Source organism: Acomys minous (genome assembly GCF_964271855.1).
Source record: "Acomys minous genome assembly, chromosome: 5".
NCBI classification, from domain to species: Eukaryota; Metazoa; Chordata; class Mammalia; order Rodentia; family Muridae; genus Acomys; species Acomys minous.
This window is the reverse complement of record NC_140494.1, coordinates 127,030,018-127,048,012: the sequence shown is the minus strand read 5'-3', so window position 1 is coordinate 127,048,012 and position 17,995 is coordinate 127,030,018. Positions and strand designations below refer to the sequence as shown.

The window sequence follows — 17,995 nt, the reverse complement described above, 5'->3', positions numbered from 1 at the left end:
AATATCAATATCCTTCTCCATTATAATTTTTACTTATTTATTTTATGGGTGTGGTTTTTTGGGCAAACGTATGTCTGCGCACCACATGCATGACTGGTGCCGGTGGCGGCCAGAAGAGGATATTGGAGCCCTGGAGTAAAGGAGATGCGAGCTGGGGTTGCACCCAGGTCCTCTGCAAGAGCAATCGGTGCTCTTAACTGCAGAACCATCTCTCTAGTGCCCGTTATTACAATCTTAAAAAATAATGATATTAGGTCAGTGCTGCTAGCAACACTTACTAGAAAAGAATCACTAAGTCATATGATCAGAACCACTGGCGTGTTTAAAGAAAGGTGCTCAACATTCAAATAATTTGATAAAGAATACCACAAACTTAAAGGAAATAAAATAATGTTCTACAACAGAGAATATTCTAGTCAACTGGATAGCTATATAACCAAGTCAGTTTTACGTGGGAATATACTCCAGGATAAATGTCAAATTATCTCTGCACTAAAAATTTCCTTTCTCATGTGCCAAAGAGATGGCTCAGTGGTTAAGCTAACTATGCTTTCAGGGGATCCAAGTTCAAGTCCCAGCACCCACATCAGGTGGGTGACAAACACATGTAACTCCAACTCCAAGAGCACCTGACCTCTGTGGCTTCCCTGGCCTCTGTGGGCACCTGCACTCATGTGTACACACACACACACACACACACACACACACACACACACACACACACGTAATTTCAAATAATAATTTTTTAAATTTCATCTCTCTTCAGCTTCCGAAGCTGTTGAGTTTCTTACATGGCTTCCAGGTGCGAAGGGCCTATGAGCACATCAGTACACTTCTGGGTCACTTGTAACCCTTAGGATTTTATGGTGAGTGCCACCAATATTCACAATGGGTAATAGCTACAACGTAACCTCATGACCTCCTAACAAGGCAACTGTCTTCTTACTGAGTATGAGATCAAAACCGCAGGCAGCGCCCCTGCAATATACCAGAAAGGGACACCTGCTCCTGTTCCTTCCTTCCATTTACCCTAACTTATCAAGTCATCCTCCCCGCAAAAAAAGGTCCTGAAACAATTCGGTTAGTCACAGGACAGTCTCATTTTCTGAGTATATGAGGTATTAGAGACTGAACCTAGGAGCCCTCACGTGCCAGGCAACTGCTATCCATGGAACTGTCTCTCAACCTCATGTCTTACTTTTTGTTTAGAGGCAGAGTCTAAGCTGCCCTGGTTGGCCTTGACCTGGCTCTGTAGCTCAAGCTCAAATACATAAAGAACTCAAAAACAAATAGATATCAAGAAAACAAGCATCCCAATCTTAAAACAGGGTACAGATCTAAACAGAATTCTCAAAAGAGAAAATCCAAAAATCTGAGAAACACTTAAGCGCTCATCCTTGGTCAGCAAGGAAGGTAAATCAGAGCTACTTTGAGCCTTCATCTTTCGCCATCAGAACAGCCGAGATCAATGAAATCAGTGACGGCTCACGCTGAGTAAGAGCTACACGCACCACTGCTGATGGGAGTGCAAACATGTACGGCCACTCAGGAAACCAGGGTGGCGGTGCCTCGGCTGTGCCGCCCTTGGGCATATAACAAAGGGATGCTCCGGCCTACCACGTGCTCAACCATGTTCTTTGCTGCTCTATTCATAACAGCCAGAAACTGGAAACAACCTAGATACCCCACAACAAAAGAATGGATAAAGAAAATGTGGTACATTTACAAAACAGACGATTACTCTGCCACTTTAAAAAAAGAAGAAGAAAAGAAAATCCCAGGTAACTGGATGGAACTAGAAAAAATTCGTCCTGAGTGAGGTATCCAGAAAGACAAATATGGCATGTATCCACTTATATGCAGACATCAGTTGCTAAGTCATTGACAACCAAGCTAAAATATGTAGAACCACAGAGGTTAGGTGCAGAGTGAGGGGACAGGGGGCAAAACAGACCTTGTTAGGAAAGAGAAATAGAATAGATAGTTAGAGATGGATGGAGAGTTCTGGAATGAGAAGATCAAGTAGGGAGGGGAAAGGGAGAGGGAGATGAGATGGAAACACAGGGAGAGACAGCTAAAACTAAGGGCCACTAGATGGGCATTACAGAAACCTACAACAGTACAAGCTTCCATAGATAGATAGATAGATAGACAGACAGACAGACGGATGGATGAAGGCTATCTAAATAAATATGACAAGTAATGGAGGAGACAGAGGTTCAACTCACCATCTCTTGATCTCTTGTCACCAAATGAAGCTCTAGTCCCAGCCTGGGTTACATGTAACTGAGTTGTTAGCCAAAGGGCTCCCATGGGAATCCCAAACAACCTAGGCTATTGCCAAAACCACAGGTTGTTCTCCACAAACTGATGGCAAGTCCCCCTTGCTAAAGTGTTGGGGCAATCTTTTTACACACTGTGTAAAGCTCATCTTATGCTGATTTCTGTACTGGCAGAGATCTGAGTACAGGCTGGACTTTGGTATTGTTATTCATTCCCCGACTTTGGTATTGTTGTTCATGTGGCTGCATCATATTTTGTAAACACTCCCTTTTTCTCACCTTTTGATTGGTTTAAAACAGAGCTGGCTGGCCAATAGCTGAGGCAGGAGAAGAGAGGCAGTCCTTCCAGCAGAGATGGGAACTCAGGGAAGGAATCTGGGCAGAGGCGGGTGTGCCAGTGGACACGGAGGAAGAAATAAGTGCCAGGACTAAGACTGAGAGATACATAAGCCAGACCAGTACTGCCAGATTAGAAGAGCTGAGTCTGCCCAGCTATGGCGACTAAGCTAATGAGTATAATAAGTCCCTGCATCATTATTCAATCCACTGGGGGTCTCAAACAAAGCCCCATTTCACTAACAGCACCACCTACACAATGGAGAAGTCAAGTTGGTCCCCACATAGAGCCCTCTCCCCTCTATTCTAGAGTCTTTGGTATAAGAAGACACTCTGCACACTCCCAAAGGAAGAACACACACACAGACCCTTTCATCTACAATGCTCTCCTGTCTGCAAGATACGCTAGGGCCATGGCGGCACAAAGACTGTGGGAGTAGCCAAACAACGTCTTATTTGATGCACAACGCACTTCACAAGATGGAAAACATACCCACACTGCTTGGGGGAGCAAGAACTTAAACTACATATCCCAGGAGCCTAGGGGAAAACCAAATGCTACTGTTCTAAAAGATAACAATTATAAGCGTAGTGATAAGTTGACTCCTAATGACATTCTGCTACACTCATAGGTCAGCACTTGCTTGGCCATCATCAGAAAAGCTTCCTCCTGCAGCAGATAGGAACAAATACAGAGACTCTCAGCCAGGCATTGTTCAGAGAGTCCAAAACCATGGAAAACTCAGCCCTAAGTGGGATGTTTCTTTCAAATCCCTCCCCTCAGGGCTCAGAAGCCTGAGGAAGAGGGGGCCAGAGAGAGCGTAAGAGCAGAAGGAAAGGGAGGCACCAAGGAAACAAGATCTTCTAAGTCAACATGATCAAAGTTCACATGACTTCACAGAGACTTAGTCAGCACGCAGGGGGCCTGCACCAGGTCCTCGGTGTAGAGATATCACGGCTTCCAGTCTAGCGCTGCCATGGGGTTCCTGAGCATACAGTGAGTGGGTCTCCGGCACTTGTGCCTTCTCTTGTGTTCTTCTCATCGGTTGGTTTTGTCCAATTCTGATGTGATAATTTTCTGTTATAATGTCATATTATATTATAGTATTACATTCCTTTAGAAGCCTGTTGGGTTTCTAATGAGAGAATGGATCCAGATGGGAAGGGAGATGGGAAAGAACCGGCAGGATTAGACAGAGGAGCCATAGTCAGGATATATTACATTAAAAAATCTATTTTCAATAAAAGAGGGGGAAGTATGCTAAAACAGTAAAGCATAAAACCCTAAAACTCATCAGAATAGTGACTGAAGAAGGGAAATAATGTAATCTGGCAGTAGATTGTAGGGTGAGGAGTGGACAAATACGTCATTAAGTAAAATTCTAAAGTAATAAGAGCCCATCTAGAGCTGCAGTTTGGATAGATAGATAGATGATTGACAGATGATAGATGATAGATAGATAGATGATTGACAGATGATAGATAGATAGATAGATAGATAGATAGATGATAAGTGGACAGTAGGCAGCTGATAGGCAGAACAAACAGACATTCGTCGTGTGGACTATCTGGAAGAGCTTTGTAGATTAAATTTCCTATTGAAATCCTTCTTCAGCAGACACATATCATGAGTTATGGATAAGAGTTCAGCTGCCGAGAAGGAGACGCTGTACTTACCAGAGCACATCCCCCATACCACACTGCTGCACGGCACAGCCGGCGACGATGTGTTAGCAAACATGAGGGAAATGGGCTTCACATAAGGTCTATTAACAGAGTTTTAAAACTGCATGCCTTTCACGAATATAAAGGAAACACACAGGAAAGTGGGTTATCAGCTGTGAAAATGGAGGTGTTTTACGTAGTAAGACCAAAGCCTAGAGGGAGGCCATGACCACAGTTTAAATGTCCTTCCATTTTAGAGACAAATCCTCTATCCTTTTGTTCATTTTTTTAAGTACATAGGTATTATATATCATGTGCGTTAGACTGAGAACTGTGAAACTAATATAAGCCATAAACGTCCCACACTTTCAAGGAAGCCAAGACTTCTCGGGTTAAACAACACAGGTGAAATAAAAACCAGAAGGGGTCAAGCGAGTCAACGCAGAGGGAAGTACTTACCTATCTGTCCAGCCTTGACTTTGAAAGGAACAGCCAGTTCACTCTTCAGAAGGAAGACAAAAATTAAAGGACATCTTTCAGCACCCCGAAATCACTTCTGTACCTCAGTGATAGAGCTGAGTGCCTCGTGGCTATGACTGCTTCACTAAATGGTGGTTTTGCATAAAGAAGTTACACACAAGCAACATTATAAACAGGAAAAACAGAAGGGGGATCATAGGGAAAGTAAGTACATGAACTAGTTATTAGTAAGCGAAACCTATGGACACTTTTACCTGAAATGCAAGAAGAAAAGACCACAGTCTGTGCACGTCAGTCAGCTGAAAGCAATCACTGAGTAATTCTCTCAGATAATTCATTTAGCAAATGAGTAAATAAAACCCTAGCATACCATTTACCAAACTATCATTTCTTAGATAAATTATACATCACAATAAATAATAATAAATGTGGCCTTCTCTGGACTCTTGGGTGCTGACCCACAACTCTCCTTCATAGCAATCACAAATCTTCAGAATTACTCAATTGAGCCAGCCAGCAGATTTTCTGTTAGGCATCCCTTACCATCCGGACTTTCTGTGTGTTAACATGTATAAATCCTGTGGCCGCCTGAACACTGAACTACCACGCTGTAGGTTACAGTGCACGGAGAAGCCATCCTCATGACCAACAATTCTGCAAGCGCTTGAGGCACAGAGGAACTGAACACAGCACTTAACAAAGGAATCTGCATAAGCAGTGACTCTGTCCCCAGGGGTCAGGAAAGGCCAATCAACTTGAGCCACCTAATAAGTGCTGCCCTGGGCTCACTTTTATTCTCTTGGAATAATTTTAACAATGAATAAAGTTCCCATTTCCAAGTAAAATGTCAGGCTAGGGACACGGTACAGTGTGAAAGCAATCACCTGACACACAGAAGACACAAGGATACACAGAACCATTTAAAAAAAAAAAAGTAAATAAAATCTCACTGACAGCTGGGTGCAGTGGCACAGGCCTGTAATCCCAGCAGGGGGAAGGGGCAGGAGGATCTCTGTGAGTTCCAGGCCAGCCTGGTCTACAAATCAAGTCCAGGACAGCCAGGGCAACACAGAGAAACCCTGTCTCAAAACAAACAAACAAAACAAAGCAAAAACCCTCACTGTTTCGGTTAAATTGTGAAGGGGCTAGTTTTAACTAATGAAGTCTATAAATTACGAAGTAATTCATTACCTCTAATTTCAACTGTTCAATCTGCGTTCTGGGAATGTTAATGAATACTGTCCCCACAGTTCTATTTATACTTATTTTCTTACAAAATCTTCTCATAAATCGGAAAATAAAATAAACCGCTACTCTAACCTCTAGCAACAGAGTCGATAGGTTCTAAATTCTTAAATAAGCTTAAATAAGCAGAAACTGGCATGCCACATGGAGCCGGGGAAGGACAGTTAAGCACCGTGAGTGTCCCCTCCAGTGCGCCAGGCTCTCTTCCCTCCTGTCTCAGCCGGGTCACCAAGCCAAGCCTGGCTCTGCCACTGAACCTCAAGCATGTGAAGGAACTGAAAGTGACAACTAAGGAGATCTAGCACATGCGTGCAATCTCAGTGTCTGAGAAATGGAGGCAGGAGACCTGGAACTCACATGAGCCTTAGCCACATAGTGAACTCGAAGCTAAACTTTAGATACATGAGACCCTGTCTTAAAGAAAGAAAAAGGAAAGCAGGTATGATGTGTGATGTGTGATGTGATGAATAAATATTCTTAAGTGACACCACAGACTTCAGTTTTGCACACCGGGCTAGAGGTAGCCTCACTGTGTGGGGAACGCTGCCTTGCTTTAGCTCAACAGCAAACGATGCAAGCGCCCCACTGCAGCTAAAGCGCCTACCTTTCCCTGACAACCACCTCAGCGCTCTCTGGCAATGCACAAATCTGCATAAGCAGTGACTCTGTCCCCAGGGGTCAGGAAAGGCCAATCAACTTGAGCCACCTAATAAGTGCTGCCCTGTGCTCACTTTTATTCTCTGCACTGTTCCATAGCATCTAGATCACTGCTTAGCGCAAGCACTAACTTGTCTGGGAAATGTGTAAGGATAATTTTGAAGAAAAATGTTTCTGAAAGACAAACAGAGACAGCAAAGCTATACAATCAAATTAGGTTATGGAATGAGCTGCATTTTGAAAAAAAATATACTACTTTGATCATGGGGCATGGGGAGGACTGTAAATCTTTAATCCCATAATTTCCAATGGCCGATAGTTAAATAAAGAAGCATGTTTGGAGTGACTCAGGCACTTTATCTGGTACCTGGTACAGAAGCCTAGTAACCAAACGTTTCTAAGAGCTTGCCAAACTGACTGAGTTATTAAGCATAATTTAAAAAATAATAACCCTTACCAGAGCATTTTCTTTTATCTGCAGATTATCTAAAGCCACATTACCTGTAAAACAAAAAGAAAAAACAAGAAACATACCATTAATACAGCCATGAGTATAATATGTCACATCTCTCAAACACCAAGGACGCAGTGCTAGAGCTCAGAACACCAATGCAAGACTGTGAACACTCGGGGTCCAGCAGGAGGCAGAGGCCAGAACATGCCTGCATCATGGAACAAAACAATGCAGGACATGGAAAAAACGTTTACCGACTGGTGTTTTCTCAGAGCCTACACACCATCCAGACTGATATAACTTTTTAAAACTATATCTGCACATGTATACGCCAAACACCACCGATCAGAAACCGAACATACATGAGCTGTGGGGCCACAGGGCCACTTCCACATGTAATATCCACATGTAATATATGTTCTCTGTGTACATGGAATGTTTCCAGTTTTCTAAAGCGCATTGTTGAATGTTACAAGAGCGGCAGAGAAGCAGGTAGGAAGCCCCCAGGGATGGGCAGGAAATGCTACAGCTTTGCTCTTAGGAAGGAGGAAAAGAGCACGGCTGTTAGGCAGCCTCCACAGACCAGCTGGAAAGAGACTGAAATCTGAAACCGCCCAGTATGGCAGTGTATGCCTGCAACCACAGCACTTGGGAGATAAAGTCTGAGGGACAGCTGTTAGTCTGAGGCCAGCACGGGCTAGACAGTGCATTCCAAGCCACCCTGAACACATATACATACACACACATACACACATACATGCACGAATCTAAAGCAAAGCTATAACCCCAGCGTCAAACAGGGGCCATGACAATAAATAAAGACGAATTTTGGAGCCAGAATTAAAAGGATAGCACCACTACCAAGCACAAAGGTCATAGAGTAACCCTAAAGACTGACATTCATTCAGCATTTAGAGGAAAAGTGTGTGTGTGTATGTATGTGTGAGTGTGTGTGTGTTTGTGTGTGTGTATGTGTGTGTGTGAGTGTGTGTGAGTGTGTGTGTGTGTGTGTGTGTGTGTGTGTGTGTTTGCATGCATTACAGCGTTTATGCAGGCCATAAGAGGGTGCTAAAACCCCAAAATTGGACAGTTGTGAGCAGTCGTGTAAGATGCTGGGAATTGAACCCAGGTCCTTTGCGAGAGCAGCCAGAGTGCTCTTAACCCCTGCACCGTCTCTCTAGCCGACAGAAGTCATTCTTAAGGAGCATGCTCTCTAAAGTTACAGAAGGCCACAGACAGCTCTGTGCTTAACTGTAGTCCCCAATGTCTTACGCAGGTTATAGTCGAGGCCCCCGTTCGAGGCAACACCTATTTTCAGCCATTCAGAGCAGTCTAATGAGCTCGAAGGCCAACACAGACCCAACCCTGCTCATGAGTCCTGACTGATCCACGCAAAGACCCCACAGTCACCAGGCGTGCTCAGATCATGCACACTGAACACGGCATTTCACAACTGGCAAGCCAGTGACAAGCTCGACACATTCAGATGTGAATCTATATAAACATGTGCGTCTCGATAAAACCGTGGCTGTTTCCACCGCAGTGAGCTGTGGGTGTACAATGAAGTAACAGGCGTCGATCACTGCCGACGTCGCCAACCAAGTTTAAAGAAGTATATTTTAAAAACTGACAGAATATTGACAGTGATGATCACTGTTGGTGGGACAAAGGAGGGCTTCTTTTATTAAAGGCTTTCAGTATTTTCTAGTTTTTACAACTCCAGGTATTACTTTTAAGTAAAATCATGACACAAATTAAAATAAGGAAAAGAGGAAATAAAAAATAAAACAAAGGTATATTCTAAGTTTAATTTGGCTCAACATTTGTATATGAATTCTTCCAATACCTAACATCTCCTTTCCTTTCAGACACATAAAACTAACAAAGAACCAGCTGGGTCTGTTCACACATCCTGGATAAACGGCACAAAGGGCAGCCATAGCAATATCATCCTGCAGCTGTTTGCACTAAAGGAGGAGCCAGGAGCCCAGTAAAAAGAGAGGTAAGAAAGTCAGCAGCTTGCAGATTAGCAGCGAGCCGGGGAGTGGGGAGTGCATTCATCTCTCGGCCAGTGGCCAGTGGCCAGGCCAGGCGAGGCAGCAGCCAGGTGGCCAACACAGCCTGCGCTGTTCCGTCAGGTGCTAGTGCACCTGTTCCACTCCATGGCCCAGGAACGCAGAAGCTTCCATTGAAATCCTTTGTGCAATGGGCACATATCCTACCTAAAAGTCACCATCTCAGACAGAAATGAGCACCAGGAAAACTATCCAAAAAAGATGGTGTTTTCCTTCCAGAAACAGTAATTCCAACCCCACCAAAGCAACCTTCCGGTTTAGCTAGCTCGCCCAAGATAAGAACACTCAGAGGCCACAGGAAGTTTCTGGTGGGAAAAAAAAACAATGAATAAATAATCGTGTCTTATCTTAAAAAATAAAGAAAAGAAGCAAGGTCAGGAGAGCAAAGAATGAGAGGTTGACACGCTACACTCTACCAGCAAGGAAACACGAAGGCCAGGCACGCCATGAGGGGGCGCTTAGCCTCAAGTCCTTAGCCGCCCAGCAGAGGCCGGTAAGGAGCCCGGAACGGCCTGGGGCAGACTGACAGCACTGAGCAGCCTCGGGGCAGACTGACAGGACTGAAGGACCTGGGGAAGGAGTGCAGCCCAGGAGCCCCGTTCTAAAGGAGGCCCGCGCGCTGCTCACTAAGACACTACAGGCCTGCGCGCTGCTCACTAGGACACTACAGGCCACCCGTGCTCACTAGGACACTACAGGCATTCTGTATGAGCTCACACTGCTGAAAGTTCCCCAGGAAGCTTCAGAGCCAGTGCTGAAGGGTATTTTAACAACATACAGCTGAATCAGAATGAACGAAATAATCCTTGCTAATGAATTAAAGACAGAAATAAACACAGCCCATTCCACTAGCAGCTTACACCATCGCTACACAGGAGATAGTTGTGAAACTGGAAGCAACAACCAAGTTAAAGAGCAGAGGGGTGGAGGGATGGCCCAGTGGTTAGGAACATTTGCTGCTCTTGGTGAGGACCCAAGGTCAGGTCCCAGCACCCATGCTAAGCCGCTCACAGCCACCTATGATTCCAGCCCCAATGGACTCCAACACCCTCTTCTGGCCTCCCGGCCTCGGCAAGGGTTAGACACATACATAGGGCACATACATACATGCAGATGCTCAAATTGGTTTTGGGTTTTTTTTTTTTTTTAACCAAATGGAATTATCATACTAAGCTCTAAGTCCAAGAATAGTTTTATACACGTACTCATCTACACAGTAAACATAGGAAACCCAGTGTTCCTCTGGGTTTGGTGGCACACGCCCGTCCACCCAGCACTCACTCAACAGTGGCGGTCGACACTAAAGCTAGCCTGTGCTGCACCGCGAGCTCAAGGCCAGCTGCATTACACGGCTATGAAACAAAAAGGACGAAGGGTGTAGCTCAATAAACGGAGTGCTGGCCTAGCACGCAAGAAGTTCTGGCTCTGTCTTTAGCAAGCACAGACCTGGTGTGCGGTGGCACAGCTGTAACCTCGATGCTGAACAAAGGCAGGGGCACCCTAGGCTACATAGGGAATTCAAGGCTGGCCTGAGCTACACAAGACTGTCTCAAAAAAAGAAAAAGAAAAAAAAAGGAAGAAAGAAAAATAGTGTCGATATTACATACTATCAACTGGAAATAATCTCTGTGATTTCAGAGGCTTAAGCTGCATCCCCTACAGTATTTAACCCCTTAATTTACATAAATCCCCAATGCAATCATGAGCTAACTCCTCACCAGTGTCCCTCATCACTGCACTCCATAAACACTAACTACAGGGCAGAAACAACTACAGTGAGCCCGTCAGTTGACATTTCAAAAAACATGTTCAGATGTGTTCTATTACCAGACGGACCCTCACAGCCTCCTGGCCAGGGGGCAGAGGGCACAGACACATCAAGAAAGAGAAACTGGTGCCGGGCCTGGTGGTGCATCCCTTTAATCCCAGCACTCAGGGAGGCAGAGGCAGGTGGATCTCTGTGAGATCGAGGCCAGCCTGATCTACAAAAGAGTCCAGGACAGCCAGGATAACACAGAGAAACCCTGTCTCAAAAAAAAAAAAACAAAAAGAAGGAGGAGGAGGAGGAAAAGGAGGAGGAGGAAGAGGAGGAGGAAGAAGAGGAAGAGGAGGAACAGAAGAGAGGTTTACAAATGGCCTAGGGAGACCATGGCAACCTACACTCGGAAGAGGCACCAGCCAGTCCTCTGACACTCAGTACCATGTCCAGCACTGTAGAGGGTTCAGTCCCACCAGAATAAAGCTGCTTCCGTTACCACACAGTAGCCAGACTCTGCCCTGAGGGGCTGTTGGTGCCACTCTGGGCCTTTACATTTTAAAGGCTATATAAAAATCCACAAATGAGTGGAAAGGGTAGAGTCACAGCAGCCGGCCATGCTAGACCTTCGCTCTAAAAGCAGTCCCTATGCTCGCTACATTCCAGAACTATTCCAGGAGCACACGGACCTCACTCCCACCTCTGTGTTATCACCCGAAGGAGCCGATGTTTAAGCAAAAGGGGTGCTTTCCCCAAGGTTGCACCAGTGCTGGGCCACTGTACTAAGAGCAGACCCTCTGTCTCCTTTTCTCTCCTTCTTTCTTTCTTTCTTTCTTTCCTTTTTTTTTTTTTTTTTGAGATGGGGTTTCTTTATGTAGCCTTGGCTGTCCTAGAAGTCACAGAAATCCACCTGCCTCTGCCTCCTAGATGCTGCACCACCACTTTCCAATTGTTGGTCAGTTCTTAATATAAAGCATAAAGATTAATCCAAACTATGATACAATTTTAAAAAATTAATGATCATAAAATAAAAACATGAGGCCCTAGTTGAGCCACGTGGCCTAAAACAGCGACAAACACCTATGCAGTGCTGTGTGGCCGCGCTGGGTTTCTCCGGCCTGTCTACAGCATGCGTACCCAGCTTTTCCTTCACGTACATCAAATGGTCCCCAGCCGACGCTCATCTCCCACGGAAATGAGCTCAGCCACCGAAGCAGTCTGCAAAAGCATGGGCCAATTTGTTTCAATGACTCATGTTTTCACAAATACCGAAGAAAATATTGTACTAATACCTCTCAAATGAGTTGAACTATCTGACCCCAAACCGAATCAATCCAGATGGTTTCAGTTGGGAGTTTGCTGTGCAGCGCAAAGGAAGTAACTGAATCTTACTTTCCAGTTTTCTGTTGAAACAAGAAGTCTTGGCAGAGAAAAACAGCACTGTGATGTCACCAAGACTTTCTCCTCTCAAGCACCACAGAGCCTAAAACCCAAGATACTCCTTCGCTCGGTAAGGCTTCCTAGCAAATAGTTTCAAAGCACCAGCCTCTGGCTCTATTTTAAAAAAGGAGTGAATTTTTAATTAATGGTGGTCCTATTTAAATAAACAGAAAGGTGTATCCTTTGCTTTGATATATTATCCTAGCTTTTTTTTTTTTTTTTTTTTTTTTTTTTTGGTTTTTTGAGGCAGGGTTTCTCTTGTATAGCCTTCTCTGTCCTGAGCTCACTTTGTGGACCAGGCTGGCCTCGAACTCCCAGAGATCAGCCTGCCTCTGCCACACTGAGCACTGGGATTGCAGGCATGCGCCACCACACCCAGCTCCTAATGAATTTGTGTTGCTCATCTTATGTGCTACAAACAAGCTAATGTTGCTTCCACTACATCAAGTGTTGACTAAGAAAAGGGCTTTAAAAAAAAAAGGCCTCCTGGGGCTGGGGACTTGATCTCAGTGCTCAGTAGTTAAGGGGACCCGAGTTAGTCCCCAGCTCCCCTCTCTTCCCCCCCCCCCCACCACCATGGTGGCTCACAACCATTCCTAACTCCAATTCCAGAAAATCAGATACCCTCTTCTGGCCTCAACCGGCACTGCCAAAAACATGGTGCTCACACATGCATACTTATAAAACACTTACATAAAATAAAACCCTTTAAAACAACGACAACAACAATCAGTAGTTTAGAAGTACTTAGAGATTACAGTGTTTTCTATAATGAGGCTAAAGAAAGTAAAAACAAATCAAACAATTGTTTTTTTCTGTCTTGCTGGCCCCTCGCATAGTAAATGTGATTTTTGCCTTGTATTCTGTGACTGGCTCTTCACCATGAGCAGGGATGGGAGAAGGCAGGCCAGAGCTGAGCGCTGGGCCAGCAGCCTCACACTGGCTGCAGGCAATGCAGCACCGCTCACCTGAGGAAGGGCTCAAGGCTGCTCCAACCTTGCTCAGACCACAGATGCCCTCAGCCAGAGAGGACACAGGACACGCGCACCTCGCTTCCCATCAGCGACCCGCCAAACGCCCTACACCTGGTCGAGGATAACTTCCTGTCCAGTTTCCTCGTCCTCGCTCTCCTTTCTCCTGCTGCTTTCTGCTAGCAAGACAAGCAGCTAGCTGCGAATCTACAATCTGAAACAGTCCAAATCCAAAACCTGTGGGTGCTGACAAGTCGCCACAAACAGGAAACCTACACTCCCAGCCTTACATACTGCACTGCTGTCAAAATGCAGCACAGAGAAAATAATGATTGGCTACAGGCACGATATGGCATATGAAATAATAACTGCAGGCTATATGCACTCTATGAATATGAACCCTGAATGTTATGTGAATGTGGATGCCATCCTCAAGAAGTCACACTATACACTTACAAATATTCCAAATTCTAGAAAACAAAGCACAGAATCTACAGCAATCCTGGTCCTCAGCATCTGGAATAGGAACTCTACCCAAAACTGTGGGCCGACAGGGAAGGGCTCGCAGGGTGGAGGACAGGACCCGAAACCATGCAGCAGAGACTGGCTCACAGGGCTGTGAACTCTGTGTGCACTACACGCCGGTTTCTGTTCCTGGCACCACAGCCACCCCTGGCATCCTCCACACCACCCCGAGGGCTTAGTCCACTGGGTTAAGGGAAGTGAAAACCACAGAGTCCTGAACGGGGGCTGCTCCAGCTCCTCCACAGTAAGCAGCTTTAAAAAATCAAATTGGCAGAGTCTACATTGTAACAACACTACTTAGCCCAAATTGCAAAAGATCTGGCATTTCGACACACTGTTTTAGAAACAAGTTGCTCTTAAAAACAATTAAGTCCTGGATACCTCTCAAACAGCTAAGGGCTGTGTAATTTATCTGCTGGTACCAGTTTGTGGGGATCAAAAGTCTAGATAAGCATCGTCGGCTGTCAACACCTGCGGACCAGCCACACGTCACAGCCTTTGAAAGCTGTCCTTCGCTGCTACAGAAAGCAGGAGCACTGTCAAGTATAAACTCAGTTTGGGGGCAGGCCGTGGGAGGGGATAAAAGACACTGGCACTCACATGTGATGCTAGCAGATGCCTGGTGTCAGAGGAAACACGCTTTAGAGCAAGCAACAGGAGGCTGTCCACCTACCACTACCACCTGCCACTAACATCTGCAAAAGCCTTCCGCCACAGACGCTACGTATGCTCTTTACAGAGCAGGAAACTGAGAGAATTAAGACATTTTCCTCTGGGGCCTGTTTCTACTACACCAAGGTTTTGTTGTTGTTGTTGTTGTTGTTGTTGTTGTTGTTGTTGTTTAATGTATTTTTGCCTAAACCACTTTCAAAAATATTTAAGAACTCTTTGGCATTAAATAATCTTTCAAGAATAAAATCCAAGGCATGAGGTGGTGGCACACACCATTTATTACAGCGCTCAGAAGGCAGAGGCAGGAGGATCTCTGTTAGTTTGAGGCCAGCCAGGTCTACAGAGCAGGGTCCAGGGCAGCCGGCCAAGGCTCCACAGCAAAACTATGTCTCAAAAAGCCAAAAGAATAAATTCCAAAAGCCAGCCACAAAGTTTAACAGCCTTTATGTCCCTCTGAAGTTTGTCTTCGGTGTTGTTGCCTCTGCTTCTTCAGCTCAAATAATTATTGCTTTTGTATATATTGTAGCTGCACGTGGAGCTCCGAGGACAACTTGTAGGAGCCAGGTCTCTCCTTCTGCCAAGTGCATCCTGGAAGCTGAACTCGGGTAGCCAGGCTTAGAAACAAGTACCTTCACCCACTGAGCCAGCTCTCTTGCTGGCCTTGTTTGTTCTCTATTTAAAAATCAACGTCCAGGGGCTAGAGAGATGGCTCAGAGGTTAAGAGCACTGACTGCTCTTCCCGAGGTCCTGAGTTCAATTCCCAGCAACCACGTGGTGGCTCACAACCATCTATAATGAGATCTGATGCCCTCTTTGGTGTGCAGGTGTACATGCAGGCAAAGTACTGTATACATAATAATAAATCTTTTTTAAAAAATCAATATCCAGAATATATAATCTGATTCTAAGCATTGTAATAATTTTTCTCTTCTTTTCCATGCTACAAATTTCTTCTGTGGGTTTCATTATTTGGCTGTCTCATAGGCCCAACACAATGTTTTTCAAATTATAGCAACACTATATTTTGACTCTGGAACCTCGGTGGGCACGTCAAAACAAAGGCCACGCATTCTTACAGACATGCTACATGTCAGTCATTTAAGATACCTGTTTCTCTTGCTAGACATATCTTAAAGAGTAACATGTTTTCTCTAGATCCTCTTTTACTCCTTACTAAAATCTGTCCACCCAATGGGTCTCATTATATGCAGGAGACAATCTCTATTTTCTCCTTAGACCAGCTCCTCAGTCACTATGCAGGGCTGGACAACCCTCCGTTACAGCTCTCTTACAGACTTACAAACTGCCCATCCCTCACACTGCTAGGTGGTGGTGGTGGTGGTGGTTTTTGTTTGGTGTTGTTTTGTTTGTTTGTTTGTTTGTTTTGAGACAGGGTTTCTCTGTGTAGCCCTGGCTGTCCTGGACTCGATTTGTAGATCAGGCTGGCCTTGAACTCACAGCGATCCGCCTGCCTCTGTCTCCCTGAGCGCTGGGATTACAGGCGTGCGCCACCACATCCACCTAATGCCAGATATTTTTAGCAGCATCCCTAGGATCTACCTAGCACATGCCAGCAGCACACCTCCTGGATCAAAAGCATTTTAGGCACTGCCAAACACATCCTGACAGTGAAAACAACTGCTACGGGCTAATCTAATATGCCAGTTAAGATTTGCCAACTTATTCTCCAAATAACAAAAATAAATAAATAAATGTGTGACATTTCTACAGGAAGAATCCTCTTATTCTAAAGTTTCAAACATGGAAAAGTTGAAGGGGCAAGGAAAAAAAGCAATGACACATAAACACTATCTGTTAACACACATACAGTTTTTATAAAGGGCTACACATAAATTTCAAATTTTCTTGAAAAGTTTTGTCAGCACTTTGGATGTCTTATCAACAATTTCATTAATATCCCATTTGTTTATCACCAACCCCCTCCACACCAAATAAAAGCTAGCGTCAGTTTCTCTTAGCAGTACTGCCTGAGCAACAGTCAACTCAGACTTGTCCTTCTATTTTCAGGAGGATTTGGATTAGAAGACAGCGAGTTGAGCAATAACTACAAAGCACATGACATCCAGAAACCATTCGTCAAACTTTGCAAGAGCTGAGCTGGGAGCTGACAAAGCACAGTCAATGACTGTTCCCAGGCCGGCTGCTCGGGCACCCTGCACAGTTATTGCAGACTTCCGGCAGAGTATCATATCCTTAAAAAAATGAAATAAAATGGAGCTGGGGTTACAGCTCATCAGCTGGGCAACCGACAAGGTCTGGAGTTGGGTCCCCAGCACCATGAAATGAATTAAAGCAGAAAACAGAATAAAGAAAAGTCGTCTTCCTAGGTCTCACTGACGACAGCGAGGCGGGAGGCGTGGCAGAGCGCTGCAATGCTTAAATTCGGTGTGAGTGAGCTCGAAACCTTCATGCTAGCTTCACTGCCAAAACTGTTTACAGACGAAACTACACAACACTGATGCTAGCATGCCCAACTCCTAACTCTAAAAAGTAAAAGTGAGTAGGTTTGATTGTGAGGGAATCTTCAACCCAGATATTTTATTTCATTTTTAAATGAACCTAGACACGGGACAGTACAAACACCGTGGTCAGTGGTGAGTGGTGGTCAGCGGGAATACTATCAAGTCAGGTATGATTTAACCCCTTCGGGCCATACAAGCGCCTTCTCCCTGGAAGCTGAAATAAAGAAACAAAGGGCCTTACAGTAAATGGCTTGTCCAACTCAGCAGCAGGCCTGGGACCATAGGGGTAAAAATGACCTGAAGCACTGTCTTCAAATGTTTTACAAAGAATAACCACACTACTGCAAGAATTCTGAAGAAACACTAGACTCCCTTCCCACCCCCCTGCAGAAGGATATTGACACATAACTCCTTTTAAAAACTTTTCCTTTTGCATTATGAAGCAGAGATGGGCACACGAAGTATGCCTTTATGGGAGATCATGAACAGGAACCTATTTTAAAATACAACATGTACCGGGCAGTGGCTGCGCACGCCTTTAAGCCCAGCCCTCGGGGAGGCAGAGGCAAGCAGATCGCTGTGAGTTCGAAGCCAACCTGGTCTACAAAGTGAGTCTAGAACAGCCAAGGCTACACATATAAACCCTGTCTCAAAAACCCAAAATAAATAAATAAATAAATAAAATACAACAGGCTCCTACGTAGCTCAGGGTACAAGTCAAACAAGTTGTAATCCAATGACAGCACTGTCTGCTAAAAGTCAGGTGCCTCTCTCTAATCATTAGTTGTAGGAGCCCGGATTTGTGACAGACATGTGAAAATCCTTAACCTACTAATGGGAGGTAGTAGCAATACACAAGCCTAGCAGATGGGAACAGTCCATACATTTTTGCTTTGTGACTGTGTTTCTCCTAACCTCATTATAAACTGACTTCGTAGCTGATGATGGACCTGA

The 17,995-nt window shown here is 44.9% G+C and overlaps 1 protein-coding gene across 6 annotated transcripts in view; it reads right to left on the bottom strand.

The window, feature by feature from the left end:
* The window catches only part of VPS13C (vacuolar protein sorting 13 homolog C), a 164,056-nt gene that overhangs the window by 144,833 nt on the left and 1,228 nt on the right, over positions 1 to 17,995 (bottom strand). For all 6 annotated transcript variants that reach the window (XR_014779095.1, XM_084781224.1, XM_084781225.1 and 3 more), the window contains exons 2-3: positions 7,123 to 7,166; positions 4,743 to 4,785 (exon numbers count right to left, since the gene is read on the bottom strand). Coding sequence is in view for 5 of the 6 variants with exons in the window: in XM_084781224.1 (XP_084637350.1) it covers positions 4,743 to 4,785; positions 7,123 to 7,166 (87 nt within the window). In the remaining variant the exon portion in view is untranslated. The remainder of the gene's footprint in view (positions 1 to 4,742; positions 4,786 to 7,122; positions 7,167 to 17,995) is intronic.